Here is a 16,405-nt window from a genome sequence, read left to right as displayed (position 1 = left end):
ACTGGTTCATTGGTTGTATTTTTTAATGCTTTTTTTGATTCTTTCAATTCTATTTCCTTCTCTTGACAATTATTCTCCAATCGTTTCTAGCCCTAAAATAACTATTTTTACTACATTTACTTATTTCATGATGTTACAGCTTTTTTTTTACAGTTATTTGATTATCCTTACACTTTTTTTTTCACTGTTTTCTGTATACGTATTTCTTGACATTTATTTTAATAACTTTTTTTTCATATTATCTAAGAGACATTTTTTTAACCTTATCCATAGCTTCTCAATATTGTATACATTATCCTACCCCTTAGCTTTAGTACTGACTTTAGAAGTGAAACAGCTCTTACATGACCATGAGTATATCTCTTTTGAACTAAATCTTCCTTATGCATTTACTGTTTTCTTTATATATTAGTCAGTACTCAACTAATATCAACTAACATCTCTTCCTCAGTGTCTACCACTTTATCTTTCCGGTTTCATTTCCTAATGATTCCACCTTTTTTCTTGTGACGATTCACTCTTATATTATTATCGAGTAAACTACTCAATCTTATATTAAAATCTTTCTGAATAATTTGATTTTCCTCCTTGAAAAAATCTACACGCTCCAAAAAATCAATCATCTCAGCTGGGAATCCATTATTACGTATGGAATTAATTATAAGACTGTCTACTCTACCATTGCAACCATCTCAATTTAATATAATAATACCATCGCTTACCAGTCTAATCAGCTTGTTTCCCTCACCTAATAAGTTATTTTTTACATCTAAAATGAAGCCACTCCTTGCCCTAACTTTTTTTTACAATTTCTTTCCATAAAAATAGTCTCCTATATGAATTCTTCTGAGATTCTGCCCTTAAAACTTTCCCATCCTTTTATTCCACCTACATTTCAGGCTCATAAGGTCTGTGTACTATCTTTAGGAAGAGGTAAATACATAACACACTAAAGCATGGTTACGAATCGACTGATTCCTTTATTGCCTGTTCTTATGTTCCCATTACAAAGGCGCTAGCGATGCTAGCTCAATACCTTATCAAATATTCTACATCCTTTCCCACTCACCATTACTTTATTTTTATAGAACAAATAATAATTACATCAAAAGAAATAACTGTAAAAAAAACAAACAAATAAATATAGCTAATTTTAATTTTATAAGTTGTTTGTGGCATCATATCGAGTTACATTTCGTTTAAGTCAAATTGGTTTTCTCTGAGGTAGTGTCGAGTCTTTATCGTTTTCATTATTGGTCTCATCCCTATACATATCATTTTCGCCTTTTCGCCACTGTAGCATTTGATCGTGATGTCTTTTATGCTCTATGTCTCCTCCCTCTTTAAATTTAATTATACAATTTCTTGGACATTTTTTAATTATTTGAGCTTTTGACATTTAAGGCTTATCTTTTCGATAATCGTTTGCCATTACTGCATCACCTTCATTAAAAATTTCTTTTCTGTTACGACCCAATTTTTTTACTTGGTCATACTGTTTAGATTCAATATAAAATCTTGTATCGGGACGCAGTAACAACAAAGGAGTTTTGAGTTCTCTCGTAAATATTAAATTGGCAGGCGTTTCATTTGTTGTTGAATGTTTTGTGGTTCAATAGGAAAATAAAAATCCATTTATACCTGTTTGAATATCTACTTTTGAACAGTTCACAATCGCTTTAATTTTTCGCTTTAATTTTTTTAAAAAATTTTCTGCTGCTCCATTTGTTGCTGGGTGCCTAGGAGTGGAAAAACTTTGTTTTATTCCTAGTCGTTTAAAAAAGCTTTTACACTCTTCACAAGCAAATTGCGTTCCTGAATCTGTAACAATTTGAGATGGAAGCCCGTGAGTTGTAAAAACCTCTTTAAATTTTTCTATAGTCATTTCTGTCGTCATTTTTTTTATGATGAAAATTTCAGGCCATTTTTAATGAGCGTCGACTATCAGTAGATATGTATATCCTAGATATGGTCCTGCAAAGTCAGCATGGATTCTTTGCCAAGGTTGACTTGGCCATGGCCATGGAGTTAATTCCATTCTTATCGGATTGTCTTTAGTTTCAGCGCAAAATTTACAATATTTACATTTTTCTTCTAATTGTTTATCAATGTTAGGCCACCATATCACTGATCTTGCCATACTTTTCATTTTAACAATGCCAAAATGGCTCTCATGTAATTTTTCGAGCACAACTTCTCGTAGTTTTAAAGGTATAATTACCCTTAAACCCCACAGTAAACAATCTTTTTCTATATGAATTTCGTCTTTGCGCAAAACAAATGGTTGGAGTTTATTTGGCCAACTTTTGATGGATCGTTCTGGCCATCCTTCAATTACCATTTGCTTTACGACAGATAGAATTTTATCTTTTAATGTTTCGCGAGCAACTGTTTTATAATTTTAGCAAGCATAATTATTTGTATAAATATTATGCAAATAAGTAAATCTCCCTTTGCTTTCCAAAATATTATTATCATCCACATAGTTAACAGGTAACCTCGATAAAGTATCAGCAACGATATTATCTTTTGTGCTAATATGTTCTATATTATAGTCGAATGCCGATAAAAAATAACTCTAATTTTGTAATCTACTGGTAGCCATTTTTGGTATACCTTTATCCAAGGCAAAAATTCTGGATAATGGTTTATTATCTGTTTTTAATGTAAATTTTCGTCCAAAAACATAATCATAAAATTTATTTACTCCAAAAATAATCGCCGCTGCTTCTTTATCAATTTGTGAACAAATTTTTTGTGCAGCTGTTAATCGTGTTGATGCAAAAGCTACGGACCCATCCCCGTCTTCATATGGTTGGCTTATCCAAGCTCCTAACCCGTGAGGAGAAGCGTCACAAGTGGATAGTATTATTTCTTAATTTATAACCCAAATAGCAAACTTCATCTTTGAAAAAATCGCATTTTTAAATTTGTCCTTTTAGACCACATGTTTTTAAACATGTAAATACTGAATCTAAGTTTTTTAAATGCTCCTCGTCAGTGTCACCTGTAATTATTACATCGTTTGCTACGCTCGCTATCCCTTTAATGCCTTTTAAAATAACTTCTAAATTTTTTTGAAAATAACCAGGTTCTGACGCAATACCATACATAATGCATTTACATTTGAATAAACCTTTGTGTGTATTTATTGTTAATAAATGTTGCCAACTTTCTTCTACTGGTACTTGTAAAAATGCTTCTTTTAGGTCAATTTTAGAATAACATTTTTTATGATTTATTTTATTTTTTGAATTTGTTTGCAGTTTAATTACCACATGATCAAAGTTTGGAGGAGCGTAACGAATTATTTTTAATTGCGGATAAGCGGTAACTTTAAAATCTGCGCAAATTCGCACGTCTCCATTTGGTTTTAATACGGGTACTAAACGTGTAGCCCATTCACTCGTTTCAATCAATTCAATTGTACGTTCTTGTACTAATCCATCCAATTCTTTTTTAATTTTGTCTTTCAAAGCGAATGGTACTGATACAGCAAACGCATATTTTGGCTTCGAATTTTCTTTTAACTCTTACTTTATCTTTCCTTTGTTAAATGAACCCTCAGTGTCTTCAAAAAACTTTTCGTGTGGTTCTAAAATTATATTTAATTTATCTTTAGTATCATCTTTATTTTTAATTGAATGTAAATCAAGTTTTTTAAACAAAGGCCATAATTTTGCTGCTTTGAGCCATGTTCTACCAATAATAGGTGGACCGGAAGATTTAGTCACATATAAATCAGCTTTAAATTCAATATTATTAGCACATACATTTAAATTTTTAAACGTCCCTATACGTTTATTAACACTACCGTCATGGTTTTTAAATTCAATATCAGGCTCGTACATTTTTTTATTTTTCAAAAAACTATCTTTCATTATTTTTATTGGAACAATAGCAGGCTCGGCACCCGAATCTATTTCTATCAAGATTTCGAAATTATTTATTTTTACTTTCATGTACTGAGCTTCTACTCTTTGTCTCCCCAAATGTATACGCTACGTAAGCTAAATTTATTGTCTATAAACATATGACTCAATTCTCTGGAAATTTCTCCATCAGAACTACTGATATCGTATTCAGTTACGTTATCTACTCTAGGCTTACCATTATCGTATTTGTTTACATATTTATTCCTACATACCTTACTGATGTGACCTTTCTTACCGCATGAATTGCAATTTACATTTAAACTATGTATACAGTCTCTAGCGAAATGTTGTGGATCGCCGCAACGATAACATACCACGGTTGAATCAGATATCCCCGAACTTTGCTGTAAATGTTGACTATCCTGCTGTTGTGGCCCATGCCTTGAATTTGCTCCACGGCTGCGATTAACTGGTTTTCCTCTATCGCTCCACACTCGCTGACCTTGTTTTTTGATTTCTTCGAATTTATTGCGTTGAAATTTTTTATTAACTAACCAGTGTACATCCACATTTTCGGAACTGCCCTTTTGTAATTTTTCCGCACCTTTGTTTGCTGCTTCTGATGCCAAAGCTTTTTTTAAAGCTGTCTCTAACTTAGGTTCATCCATTTTTAATAATTCAATGGTTATTGCTTTCCTTTTCAAACCGCAAACCATTTGATCTAATACTTGATCATCCAAATCTGTGAACTTACACTTGTGTTTGACTTTTAAAACTGTAATACATTCGTTTATACTTCCCTTTTCTAATTGTTTTCTTTGTCTAAATTCATATCTGTACTCTAAAAATGATGCAGGTAGTTTTAAATAAATTTGAACTTGTTTCACTATTTCTTCATACGTTTTATCTTTTGGTTTATTTGGTTTGCATATTTTCGCTATTTCTTCGTTAGTTTCTGCATTAACTTTACCTAATAGAATGGCTCTTTTTTCTTCTGCATTCGTAACTTTATTAACAATAAAATATTGGTCCAATCTATCTATAAACATTTTCCAATCATTTTTCGAAATATCAAAGTCTAAATTTGCAAACCGCTCCATTATACAATTTTCATTTGATCTTTCACTTTGGCCACTTGTACTTTGTTCACTTTTTCCTAATGGTTTTTTTCCACCACGCCTTCTATTACTTATTAAATCCTGCTCTTCGTGTTCGATTTTGTCTTAAACAAATTCTCGTAGTATTCTTCGTAAATCATTTATATTTTCTTCTTCTTCTGTATATACTATATTATTTAATTCACATAACTTTTGTAACTGTTCTTCTCTTAAATCTTGTATCCATGCCATTCCTTTAATACCACCAGACATACCTTAGTTTTCCAACTTAATTTTCTCTTTATCCTCGTCGCCAGTTGTACTATCTTTAGGAAGAGGTTAATACATAACACACTCGAGCATGGTTACGAATCGACTGATTCCCTTATTGCCTGTTCTTATGTTCCCATTACAAAGGCGCTAGTGATGCTAGCTCAATACCTTATCAAATATTCTACAGTCTGCATCTTCCACAAACCTCCAAAAATCTCTATATTTGGTAATTATATCTGATTTATTCTAAAATATCATTTTCTTGATATGATTACTCCTAGCTTACTCTTCAAGCGACTAAGCATATTTAACGTGTAATTAAGAATTGCGTACAACTTATCTTTGCTAATAGCTGCCTTGTTCTCATTTTTTAAATTTTTGACTCGCTTAAAAATTACTGTGTTAATTACGTCTTCGTTCTTGTTTTTTGCTGTCCCATCGCAGACGCTCGCCTTCTGCATATTTAATTCAAATTCGTTATCTTTGTGTTAATCAACATTTACTACTTCGTTTGAACGCGAAGTATCATTAATTATTTACCTTTGTCCTCACACCATCCTCATGCAATGACATGTTTCTGCCTTGTTCTGCTTTGACCTCCCCCCCCCCCTCTCTCTCTCTCTCTCTCTCTCTCTCTCTATCAGAAATAGGCCTTCACCATGTAAAAGTGGCCATATTAGGGACCTCATTTGAGAACGTAACGCAGCATGGACGGACGGACCCACAGTAAAATTGTGGGCGTGAAGTACAAGAGACTACGCAATCTGATAAAACTTACTTTTCGCAATGTGAAATACGCTTACTATCGCGATAGACTACAGAGGTGTCAAGTTCCTACTGAGACTTGGAGGGTTATTGATGACCTTAGACTATATGGAGAAAAAAATAGACATCTATTCAAGCTTCCAGCATCTCCTATGACCATAAACAAGCCCTTCGTTGGTACTGGTAGCCCAGCTCCTATGCATAATTTATGGCCCACTGTGCGCATTTTGGCTGATGACAGGTTGCACTCCAAGCTCATCGGCTTCCAGGACCTTGTTGAGGCCCTTGCCTCCTCACACTTCAACGTTGGGTCCTAATAGTCTGCCACTGTCCTTCGTTAAAGTATGTATGCTAATCATTTTTTCTGTGCTCGATGATATATTTAACATGTCACTTCAAACTAGCATCTTTCCGGGACCCTGGAAAAGATCTTTTGTGATCCCTGTACCTAAATGTAAGCATGTCAATGTTGTTGATTCGTTCCGCCCTATCAGCACCTTTGATGCTACGGCTAAGCTACTTGAGACGGCGGCATACAGGCAAATGATAACCTTTATTGAGGATGGTGCTCGCCTAGGCGATTGTCTGTCTGGATTTTGTAGAATGCGCAGTACTAGCACTGCGCTAACGAAGGTTATAGATGACATTAAACTTGCGATGGATAAACGTCAGGTGACGCTCCTTGTTTCGCTGGGCTTTTTCCTTGCATTTGACTTTGTAAATGTACAGCTGCTAATTAAAAAGCTAAGTGCATTGGATCTCACCAACTCGGTGTGTACATGGATCTCATCGTACATGACTGGCCGTACTCAGATGGTTAGTGCTTCCAATGGGCAATTATCGCAGTCACTGTTCTGCGGGTGTGGCATCCCACAAAGTAATATTCTCGGTTCCCTGCTGTTTTCACTTTTTGTGAATTATCTGCCAGAAGTTTGCATGGGAGTGAGCACGCATCAGTATGCTGATGACTTCTGTGTATACGTGTCAGGTACTATTGGAGAGGCTCATCTTATTCTGGAGCGTATTACTGGCGTTCTTTATGCTGTCTCTTCATCGAAGAGGTGTAAAGGATTGGCAAATAATCAAAGGAAGACGAAAGCAGCCTGGTAGGGGTCACGTGGTCATCTTAAATCGCTGCATGAGTTGAACTCTCCTCCTATGCTGTATATGGTATGTGGTTATACTTGGAGTTGCACTCGATAGTGAGTGAAGCTTTAAAGTTCACTATACATCTGTATCTGCCAGATGCTTTGGTGCTTTGTACTGACTCAGACAATGCGGTGACTGCTTACCCAGAAGCACACATTTGCTCCTTGTAAAGTCCCTTGTGTCCCCGTATATGGAATGCTGTACTGCTCTCTTTCTGGGACTTTTTCTGGGGATGAATCTTAAGATTGAACGGTGTAGAAGTGCAGCCCTCCACTTTATTAAAGGTACCCGAAAATAGGAGCATATTTTGTCGATCTACAGGAAGTATTCTGTCCTTAGCTTTGAGAGCAGAGTTACTTACATGGTGGTCTGTTTGGTAGCCACTGTTCTCCATACCAACGCTCCAATGTACTTGAGGAGGCTCTTTAACTTTAGACCTGCAAGTACCACGAACCTTACTAGATCTAGTTCTCTTAATCTGATTGTCCCGTGGGCTCGTACGGAGACACATAAATGCAGTTTTACTGTTGCTGCTGCTCGGTTATGGAATATGATTCCTACTAGTATTTGCATTAAGGTTACTTCACCTTGCTTCAAAAGATGTCTTTTAGAGTATATCAAGTCCACTGACCCGCGTCTCAGGTAGATTATAACAGACTTTGGTGATGAATCGGCATAGACTAGAGCTTTACCAGGAATGTGTTTAGTGTGGTATATTTTATTATTATATTATAATTTGTTATTTACTTAGTATTATTTTATTGTTCTTAAATTTTATTTTATTTTGTTATTTTTACTTTTTTATTGAATATTTTCTTGTATGTTCTTACTTAAATACTGCTAGAGTTTGACATGTAAATATTTTGAGTGAGGAAGTGTACTCACTAATTTTACCTAGTGCCGAGGCAATATACACAGTCCTGGCTATCATGGACCCTGAGTCCTTAGCCTTAATAAACTAATCTAATCTAATATCATCTCTCTCTCTCTCTCTCTCTCTCTCTCTCTTATATATAGTATTCGATAATTTGATCGCACACAGGATGACGGAGTTTTTGGAGGACAATAATTTGCTTCTACCCATGCAGTCAGATTTTCGCAGAAGTAGAGGCACGCAGCCGTCTTCACTCAGGCTCACAGATGATATCCGTAGTGGAATGGAGGTGGAAAAGGTGACTATTCTTCTTTTGTTTGACTTTTGTCACGCCTTTGATTCTATCGATCATACAGTGCTGCTGAAAATAATGGGTAGACTAGGCTTCGTTGGGAGTACGATACGCTGGTTCCACAGCTATTTGTCGGGCCGCTCCCAATCAGTTGCCTTCGATAGTGAGCAGTCCATGATGATTTGCAACTTTACCTCAAATGTAAACCGTTGCAGCTTAGACAGTTTATTTTACGATTTAATGAAGACATAGGTAGAGTCGTAGGCTAGGCTGAGGCACATGGATTTCAGTTTAATTTCGATAAATTGTATGCAGTTTTGGTGGGCACTAGTCAAAATCTCATGCATATAGACGAGACTAAACTGCCACCGCTTGTGGCTGGTGGTTGCGTAATTCCATTCATAAAGCAGGTTAAAACATTAGGGGTCTTGCTTTCGAACGACCTAAGCTGGAACACCCACATGGCTGCTATTTGCTCGTGGGTTCATGGGATTCTCTATAGGCTGCGATATCGGGCTGGAATGTTGATTAGTTCCTTTAAGACAATAGTGGCATCTAGCTTGATAGTGCCTTATTTTGGTTATGCGTGTTTGGTACACAAGGATTTGTCGGGGTATCTTGCTATTAAATTGGACAGACTATGTAATACCATTGTTAGGTTTATTTTCAATCTCAAGCGTTATGCGTCAATGAGTCAGTACTATGCGAGTTTGGGGTGGCCGCGCCCAAGTGTTAAACGTGATTATTTTTTAGCAGTTGTACCGTATAAGGTATTATACGGTTGAGCACGCAAGAGTTTCGGTACTTGTACAATCTTTTCTCGGCGGGTGAGCAGCTGCGGTGTTCTGAGCGTCTCCCTCAGTCTGATATTAATGTCCTCGCGCACTTCTGAATTATTATGTGACGTCTTTTTTGAAACGTACAATAAAGTATTGGGACCAAATTTGCACATGCATCAGACTGAGGGACTCACTTAAGTCTTTTAAAGAAGCCTGCTACAAGCACTTACTCCTGCATAGATTGGAAATTTAAAAAGAGCAGTGGCTTGTTCATGTTGAGCTAATTTTTATACAACAGTAAATGATTATTTTTAGTGAATAAATAAATGCATCTTCAAATTTTACTGCTAATTATATTTTTATTCCAGTATATTACTGCGATTATTAGCATTTCATTTATAGGCAGTATCATGTATGCATGTTTGTAAGCGAAATATTTATGTAAGTTTTACGATTTGTATTGATATTTAAAAGCCTTTACCATACGGGTACATGTAACCTTTGGTATTATTAAATTTTGTTAAACTCAAACTCTCTCTCTCTCTCTCTCTCTTTCTCTCTCAAAGTATTATGGTTCTGGTATACTTAGTATGTTAATCTGTGCCACTAATTGTGTAATAATTTATTGTAGTAACATTGTGTACTTAGTATTATAAATTTTTTTTTTTATTCTGTAATTTTGGTGAGTTGCCATCCAGGTGTCTCACCCTTGGCATAAATAAATACGTTTTCAATCAATTAATCAATCTCTTTCTCTCTCTCTCTCACTCTCTCTCTCTCTCTCTCTCTCTCTCTGTCTGTTTCCTCATCCATATTACCAGTTGTTCCTGCTCTCTTCTTTCCTCAAACGGTATGTCATATTACATAAACATATTCGTACCTTTTAATATATTGTTATTTTTCATTACTTCTTTATCTTGATTGTATCTTAACTTTACTACTGTGACCTAATCACTCATTTTTGTAGTAACTGTGTTTAATTTTATTTTTAAAACGTATCAGAACAAAACTTGCACTCATAGATTCATCTTAATCGCTTTTACGTCTCTCCCTATAACCCCAATGTTATTCATACGTTTTCCTCTCTCTTCTACTTGTACCAGTCTTTTTACTTGCATCACCTCTCTCAGCAATAGTAGACTCTTTTGGCTCCCTTCTAACCCCACTTTTTAACGCATCCTAAATTCCTCATTGGTATCATCCTTTTTTTCTAAATTACTCTTTTTTTCCTAGTGTGACAATATTTTGTGCAGGCCTCTCGCAAAGTTTTTCTCAGATGACTTGGTCGTCAATCCTACTGGATACTATTTACAGGGTACTGAGATTGGCTCAAGCACACCCCAGCTATTATCAAGTTTAATGGAAGAATCTTTTCCAATGAACAATCCAACTTGCTGTACAGATTTTTTATTAAAACTGATAGTGAATTTATGCAATGAGCTGGTCAGGTGTTGGCTTTAATTTGAAAAGGAAGCCCCTGGAGATTTGCTAATATCTGGAGGTCTAGACATCACCAAAAAATTTAGTACTTATTTTTTAAGTTGTGGAAGTATTTTTTTTAATACCTTGGATACTTAACTCGTCGCAAAAGCCCGAGAAAAAATTTTGATAGTCTTTAACGGCAAATATTCAATGTTATGCATTTGATATAGATTATCAATACCTATGATACATTATGATAGAAAAATAGCTATCATAGCCATGATCATGCTCATACGTCTGAAAACTTAAGTAATAATGAAATAAAAAAGTGATGTATTCGTTTAGCTAGATATTTTTTCCAGTGGGAGTGGAATGTGTCACTTGTAAAAATAGTAATGGGGAAATTTTGTCCCTTTCCACTATGATGCTGTGCCGTCTACTTCTGCCCTATGTAATCATGGCCTAAGCCTTCGTGTTCCACAAGATATTTTCTTATTACAGTAAATAAACATATTATTTCTTTATAATACAAAGACAAGTCTACTTATAAAGCTGTCTTTTTTATACAGCTATAACATAAGGACACGGCAGCATTGAAACTGCCTAGCCGATCAACTCGACCCAGGTTTTCTACCCAGTAGCTACCACGCCTGGTCTCTTTATGCTCATTCTTATAAAGAAACTTAGATACTTCAATAACTTTAGCTTCCTTTGCCATGCTACGATGACATCTGGCCTTCATAGCCCTCTAAAAAAATCTAGCGCACAGCAGACGCAAAGAATCTCCAAGTTAATGTGTATCTCATCATTTTGTATTGCTGGTTATCATTCAATAAATTTAATAAAATCACGTAGATTTTAATTTACAGGTGTGGGTGGCAGTGTAAAATATTAAATCTCTTTTTGTTTAACGTTATCTTAACCGTCATACAAACTTGTTCATACAGTAACACGAGGCAACATACTATGTTTAGTGCGTCAGTACAGCAAGCTTGGTAATGGTCACGCTTTTTCCTTTATTAGAGCATTTTTATAATTTGAGTAGGTGTCCTGCCCTCTAAGAACTCAAATAATTTTTTATACCTCATATATTTGAAGCGCGTGTAGCACCTTTGAAACTATTTTTTTTGTCATGTGCAGATCATTATCATACTTCTCTTATGTGTCAATCGTGCTCGGGATAGTTCTACCCTTCTGTATCCAAGACGATCCTGAACAAACAACTCTAGGAGATGACCATGGCTCTAAATACTACTATCACTATGATAATTCTCGTTTAAAACGCTCAGACACATGCTAATATTTAGACTTTTCTAGCCATGGTGGCTTAAGCTTTTGAAAAAGCAGAAATTACTTTAAGGAATGCCAACATACTTGTCTTAACCACGAAAGACAATTTTATCTTTGAGAAACTCAAAGTGGATAAAAAAATGTGTATTTTAAATATCGTCAATTTACTACCTAGGTCCATCAGTTCGTTCAAACAAATTAAAAACAATTTTTTGTCAAAATTCAGTTCCTCTTAGGAGGAGCGCCTTTACCAGTTACTACAAAATAAGATTTCACTGGAACGAAACCTATCTATGATCCTTAGTGGTATACTAACCTTAGAGACTAAATATGGAAATGACATCTTTGGAGTAGACATCTTTGGAGTAGACCTCATCAAACAATCACTCTCAGCTTTTTCTGCTGCTCTTTTATTTTATAATTCAACCACATTTATTGCTCTAGCTAAACCAGCAGAGAGATTTGTAGGCTCTTTTTCTCTTAAAAAGCTCTACATCATTTTTATTTATAACTAGATTCCTGAACAGATTTATTCTATTAACGATGAACATCTCTTGATTTTTGAGAAACTCTCAGCTAATATGAAAAAATTATGCTTATTCGAATGCCCTGAATGATTTGACAAACCAATATTTTACAGTCACAGTAAATTGTGTGGTCAAAATGATAACCAATAGTTAAACAAAAGTTATTAAAAACATTAAACTACCCATAATCAGCCTTACCATCTGCATTCTAAATTTAGTGATAAAGCATATGACTACCAAGGCAAATAATCCTGGCACCCTTCTCTCCATATAAAAACTCGATTCTCTTCTATGAATAAAAGCTGTATTGGAGCAAGTTAATCGATTCAAACGCTTCCACATGTAAGAGGTATAAGTAAGTGGGAAAAATCTTACTGGTTGATACTGCAGCCGAAGTCTCTAAACTTTCTAAAATTGATCCCAAGGCTAATCCTGCCAATTTTTAACTCTTTGCTGCAAATAACACTGCTAATAATACCTACGATTCAGTAGCCTTAATGTTGACCCAAAATTATGTTTTCTCAAAAGTTCTCACCAATTTTCCTGAAGGCACGTAAAAAAACCACCACTACCTTAGACAATCAAAGACATTTTTATTACATCGAGACCACTGGTCCTCCAGTCGTGGAGCGTATCAGACATCTTGACCCTGAAAAATACAAAAACATGAGTGTACTTATTAAGCTATCTCATTTCCACAGCTACAAAACATGGTAGCGTTGGAACTGCCCAGCTAAGCTATCAAACGAAACCGAACACCTAACTGCTCATACATCCCATAGTCTTGCTCGTAGTGTGGCTCTCTAGCGGTTAGGTTTGCACATTATAAATCCTCACATCAGTAACTACAACACTCATTAAAGTGTATTCTCAAGCAATCAACGTATTTTTAAAAGTACTGTATTTAAAGAACATATTAGGATTATCAGAAATAATTATGCTCATAAAAATTATTTTTTAGAAAAATAGGAACATCCTCATTACATAAAAGAAATTACTAAATACTTTCTACTTTTATCATATATAAAGTAAAATATACAGTCTGGTTTCTATGATTAAATGAAAGCTTAAAATTAAATTGAAAGTTTATTCAAAAAAAATTTTTTTTAGAAAAGAGACAAAGAAATAACTTACCTCAAAGTTTATCTTGCCAGCCGTCTGTTTATGTTTTATAGTATTGAATACGTAGTGAGCGTATTGGCTAGCATCTAAAAAGTAAGAAGCACTTTTTTACATTACTACTTTTAAATTCTATGAATCGTAAGCATAAAAAAAATGAAAACTGTTTATTTACAAATTGATGGTGAAAAAAGTATCGAAATATAGGAATAAACGTTTGAAGTGAGAACAAAACATTTAATTTTTATACATTGTAAATTATTTCTTAAAATAAACTAAATGAATAAGGTAGTTAGATAAACAGTTATTATTTTTAAAAGTTATGAACTCGCTTTGTAGCGTATTATTTGTCATAAATGATAGTACTTGACAGATTTGGCTACATAAGTTGTTACAGTAAAGGAGATAAAAAAAAAACTTTCTCTTCATACATGTATTTTATTTTCATTAATTCTCATTCATCAGTGTATATGTATGTAGTCCTGATGGTAGGCGTATTTAGAAAAAAGTTCTAAAGTACAATAAAGTACTTTTATGAGGGTTATTCAAGTGTTTATAGTAAGAATTCATCTTGTGTTCAGTAAGTTCTGAAATAGCTCTAATTGTATTTCTCACAGCAACCGAATCCAATCTCAAGTTACCATTGATTTATTAAAAAGCTCTACGAGGTATAGTTATGAATAAGTGTCTTAAACATGGTCTGAAGATTTCCTTTGCTTTTTCATGCTTAGTAATAGTGAAACAAATATTTCTTATATCAAGGAGTGTACAAAGTGTTTAACATTGATCTAACTACTAATTGCATAAAGAATCTTTTTAAGAGTAAATAATTTAATAAATACTGAAGCAAAATTCTAAGAAAAATTTTCAAAATATTATAGAATTAGCCAAAGATATGAAAACCTAACGACACAGCATGCCTAAAAGATTTTGCTTATCAAATAAGGAAACGTTATTTCTTTAATCAATGTGTACAACTCTTATAATGTTAAACTCTGATAAAATTTGATCATTCAAAACTTCGAAAGGTTATGGGTAATATAAGGAATCTATCATAAATGCAACGGAAATTAATTAAATGAGATTAATAAGCAAGTTAGTATTTACAAGCTAATAAATATGGTAACTACGTATGCAGATTTATCTCCTACTCTAAATTTGATCCTTCGAAACGCTGTTGAGAGAAAAAAAAAATTTCCTTTTGCTTATCAAATTATAATCATTCAACATTAATACTAATTTTTCATTTTTAACGTACTCAAAAATCTACAATAAAAAATTTAGTAAAAAATACAAAAAAATTGTATTCCACAAAAACTGAACCTTTTTTAAAATCGAATCATCGTATAAACTAACTGAAGGTAAAAGTACAATGTAATAATTTTCCTTGTTATATGCTCCTCATGTAATTTTTTTTTTATAGTTTAAATAAACTGTTTTGTTCTAAAACTAAAACAAAATGTTTACACTATAAATTTCTGGGCTAAAATGTTATACAAATAATTGTTTTATTGTAATAGTATTTAATTTTTGAGTTACAAAAAGAAATTTATTACTGTGACATATAGGTCTGTACAGCAGTTGTTGGAATCCAGAATAAGTCAAATATAATGGTTTAGTTATTTATATTAAATAATGAGAATACGTGCACATTCTATTTCTTTACATACTTGTACATTAGAGTACAAAAAAAGAAAATAGCTTATTGGAATAATAAAAAAAGTGTTTAATCTGTGCCTGTTTTGATATATTATTTTAAAATATTTATAAAAAATAAGAAAATTAAAACAGATACACATATACATAAAAGGTATTCTTTGTGTACTAACGATCTCCTTCTCCAAAATTTTTTTGATTTATTTAAGTTTTGTAGATTGTCGAAATAAAGGTCTCAGCTTCTAGTTTTCAATACTAAGCGGTATATGTAGTGAGCCTGTTGGATCCTCAGGACTAGAGGACGTTATGTAAGCAAAGAAAGTGTACTCCAGCAAGCAGCTATTGTAAGAGTTGTTCTTTAACACATAGTTTTTAGCGTTACAACAGCCCAGGACTTACTGCTGCCTTACGGTGAGCAGTGTAGCCTCATGGGCAGGCACACATGTAGGTTTTAATCGCCTTTCAGGGCGAGCGTGCATGTGAGAGACGATACTTACTGTATCGTTGCGTGGGACATAAGGTCCCCATATACACTCCCCTGCCAGTGCAAAACAGTGCCCACACACTAACTCACCCACACTTTCCTACATACACATGCTTCTGGGACAAATATCTAGCAACTTAATGTCAAATATGTAAGTATTCATTGCTTGCTGAACGAAAATATATAATAATGAAATAAAAAATTTATAAAATTGAAAAACCAAAACTAAGACCTAACCTAAAAGCGTTAAAAAATAGTAATTCAATTAAAAATCGACTAACTAGCCACTTAACTCAAAACCCAAGCTTTTGAACCTAGTAACCCAGAGAAAAGGAATTGAAAATTTTGTAATTTAATAAATAATAAACTCAATAACAACATCACCTAACACCCAAACTTCTTAACCCAATAATCTAGGGAAAAGTGACTTTAAAAAATATTAATCGAATAAATCATTGTATAAATAATTTGTAACGTAAAACCCAAGCTTTAAAATACAGTAACCTGGAAAAAAGAGACTTTGAAAAAGTAAAATAAGTGAATAATTACCTAAACAACAACATAACCTAAGACCCAAACTTTTAAACCCAGTCAATTCTAGACCATGCAGTCTGGCTGGGTAACCCACTTTAGTTTCTAATTTATTATAATTGTAACAAATGGAATGATAAGTATTACTAAAAGCAAATACAATAAATGTGTATATATATGTATAAACACGTTTATACTTTAGTTTCCAATTCATTGTTATCATAACAATCATACATGTATATATATATATATGTATCCATTTCATTTGCTTC

General features: G+C 33.8%; 1 protein-coding gene across 1 annotated transcript in view; it reads right to left on the bottom strand.

Moving 5' to 3' along the window:
* LOC106639008 (A-type potassium channel modulatory protein KCNIP1) overlaps positions 1–16,405 on the bottom strand; it is a 303,976-nt gene that overhangs the window by 89,161 nt on the left and 198,410 nt on the right. The window contains exon 3 of the mRNA XM_014352436.2: positions 13,478–13,551. Coding sequence (XP_014207922.2) covers positions 13,478–13,551 — 74 coding nt within the window. The remainder of the gene's footprint in view (positions 1–13,477; positions 13,552–16,405) is intronic.

This window comes from Copidosoma floridanum, unplaced genomic scaffold (assembly GCF_036245765.1).
Source record: "Copidosoma floridanum isolate Cflo_tuat_1 unplaced genomic scaffold, Cflo_Japanese_pri ptg000005l, whole genome shotgun sequence".
Classification (NCBI taxonomy): Eukaryota; Metazoa; Arthropoda; class Insecta; order Hymenoptera; family Encyrtidae; genus Copidosoma; species Copidosoma floridanum.
The sequence above is the reverse complement of the archived record's forward strand: the minus strand, read 5'-3'. Positions and strand labels throughout refer to the sequence as shown.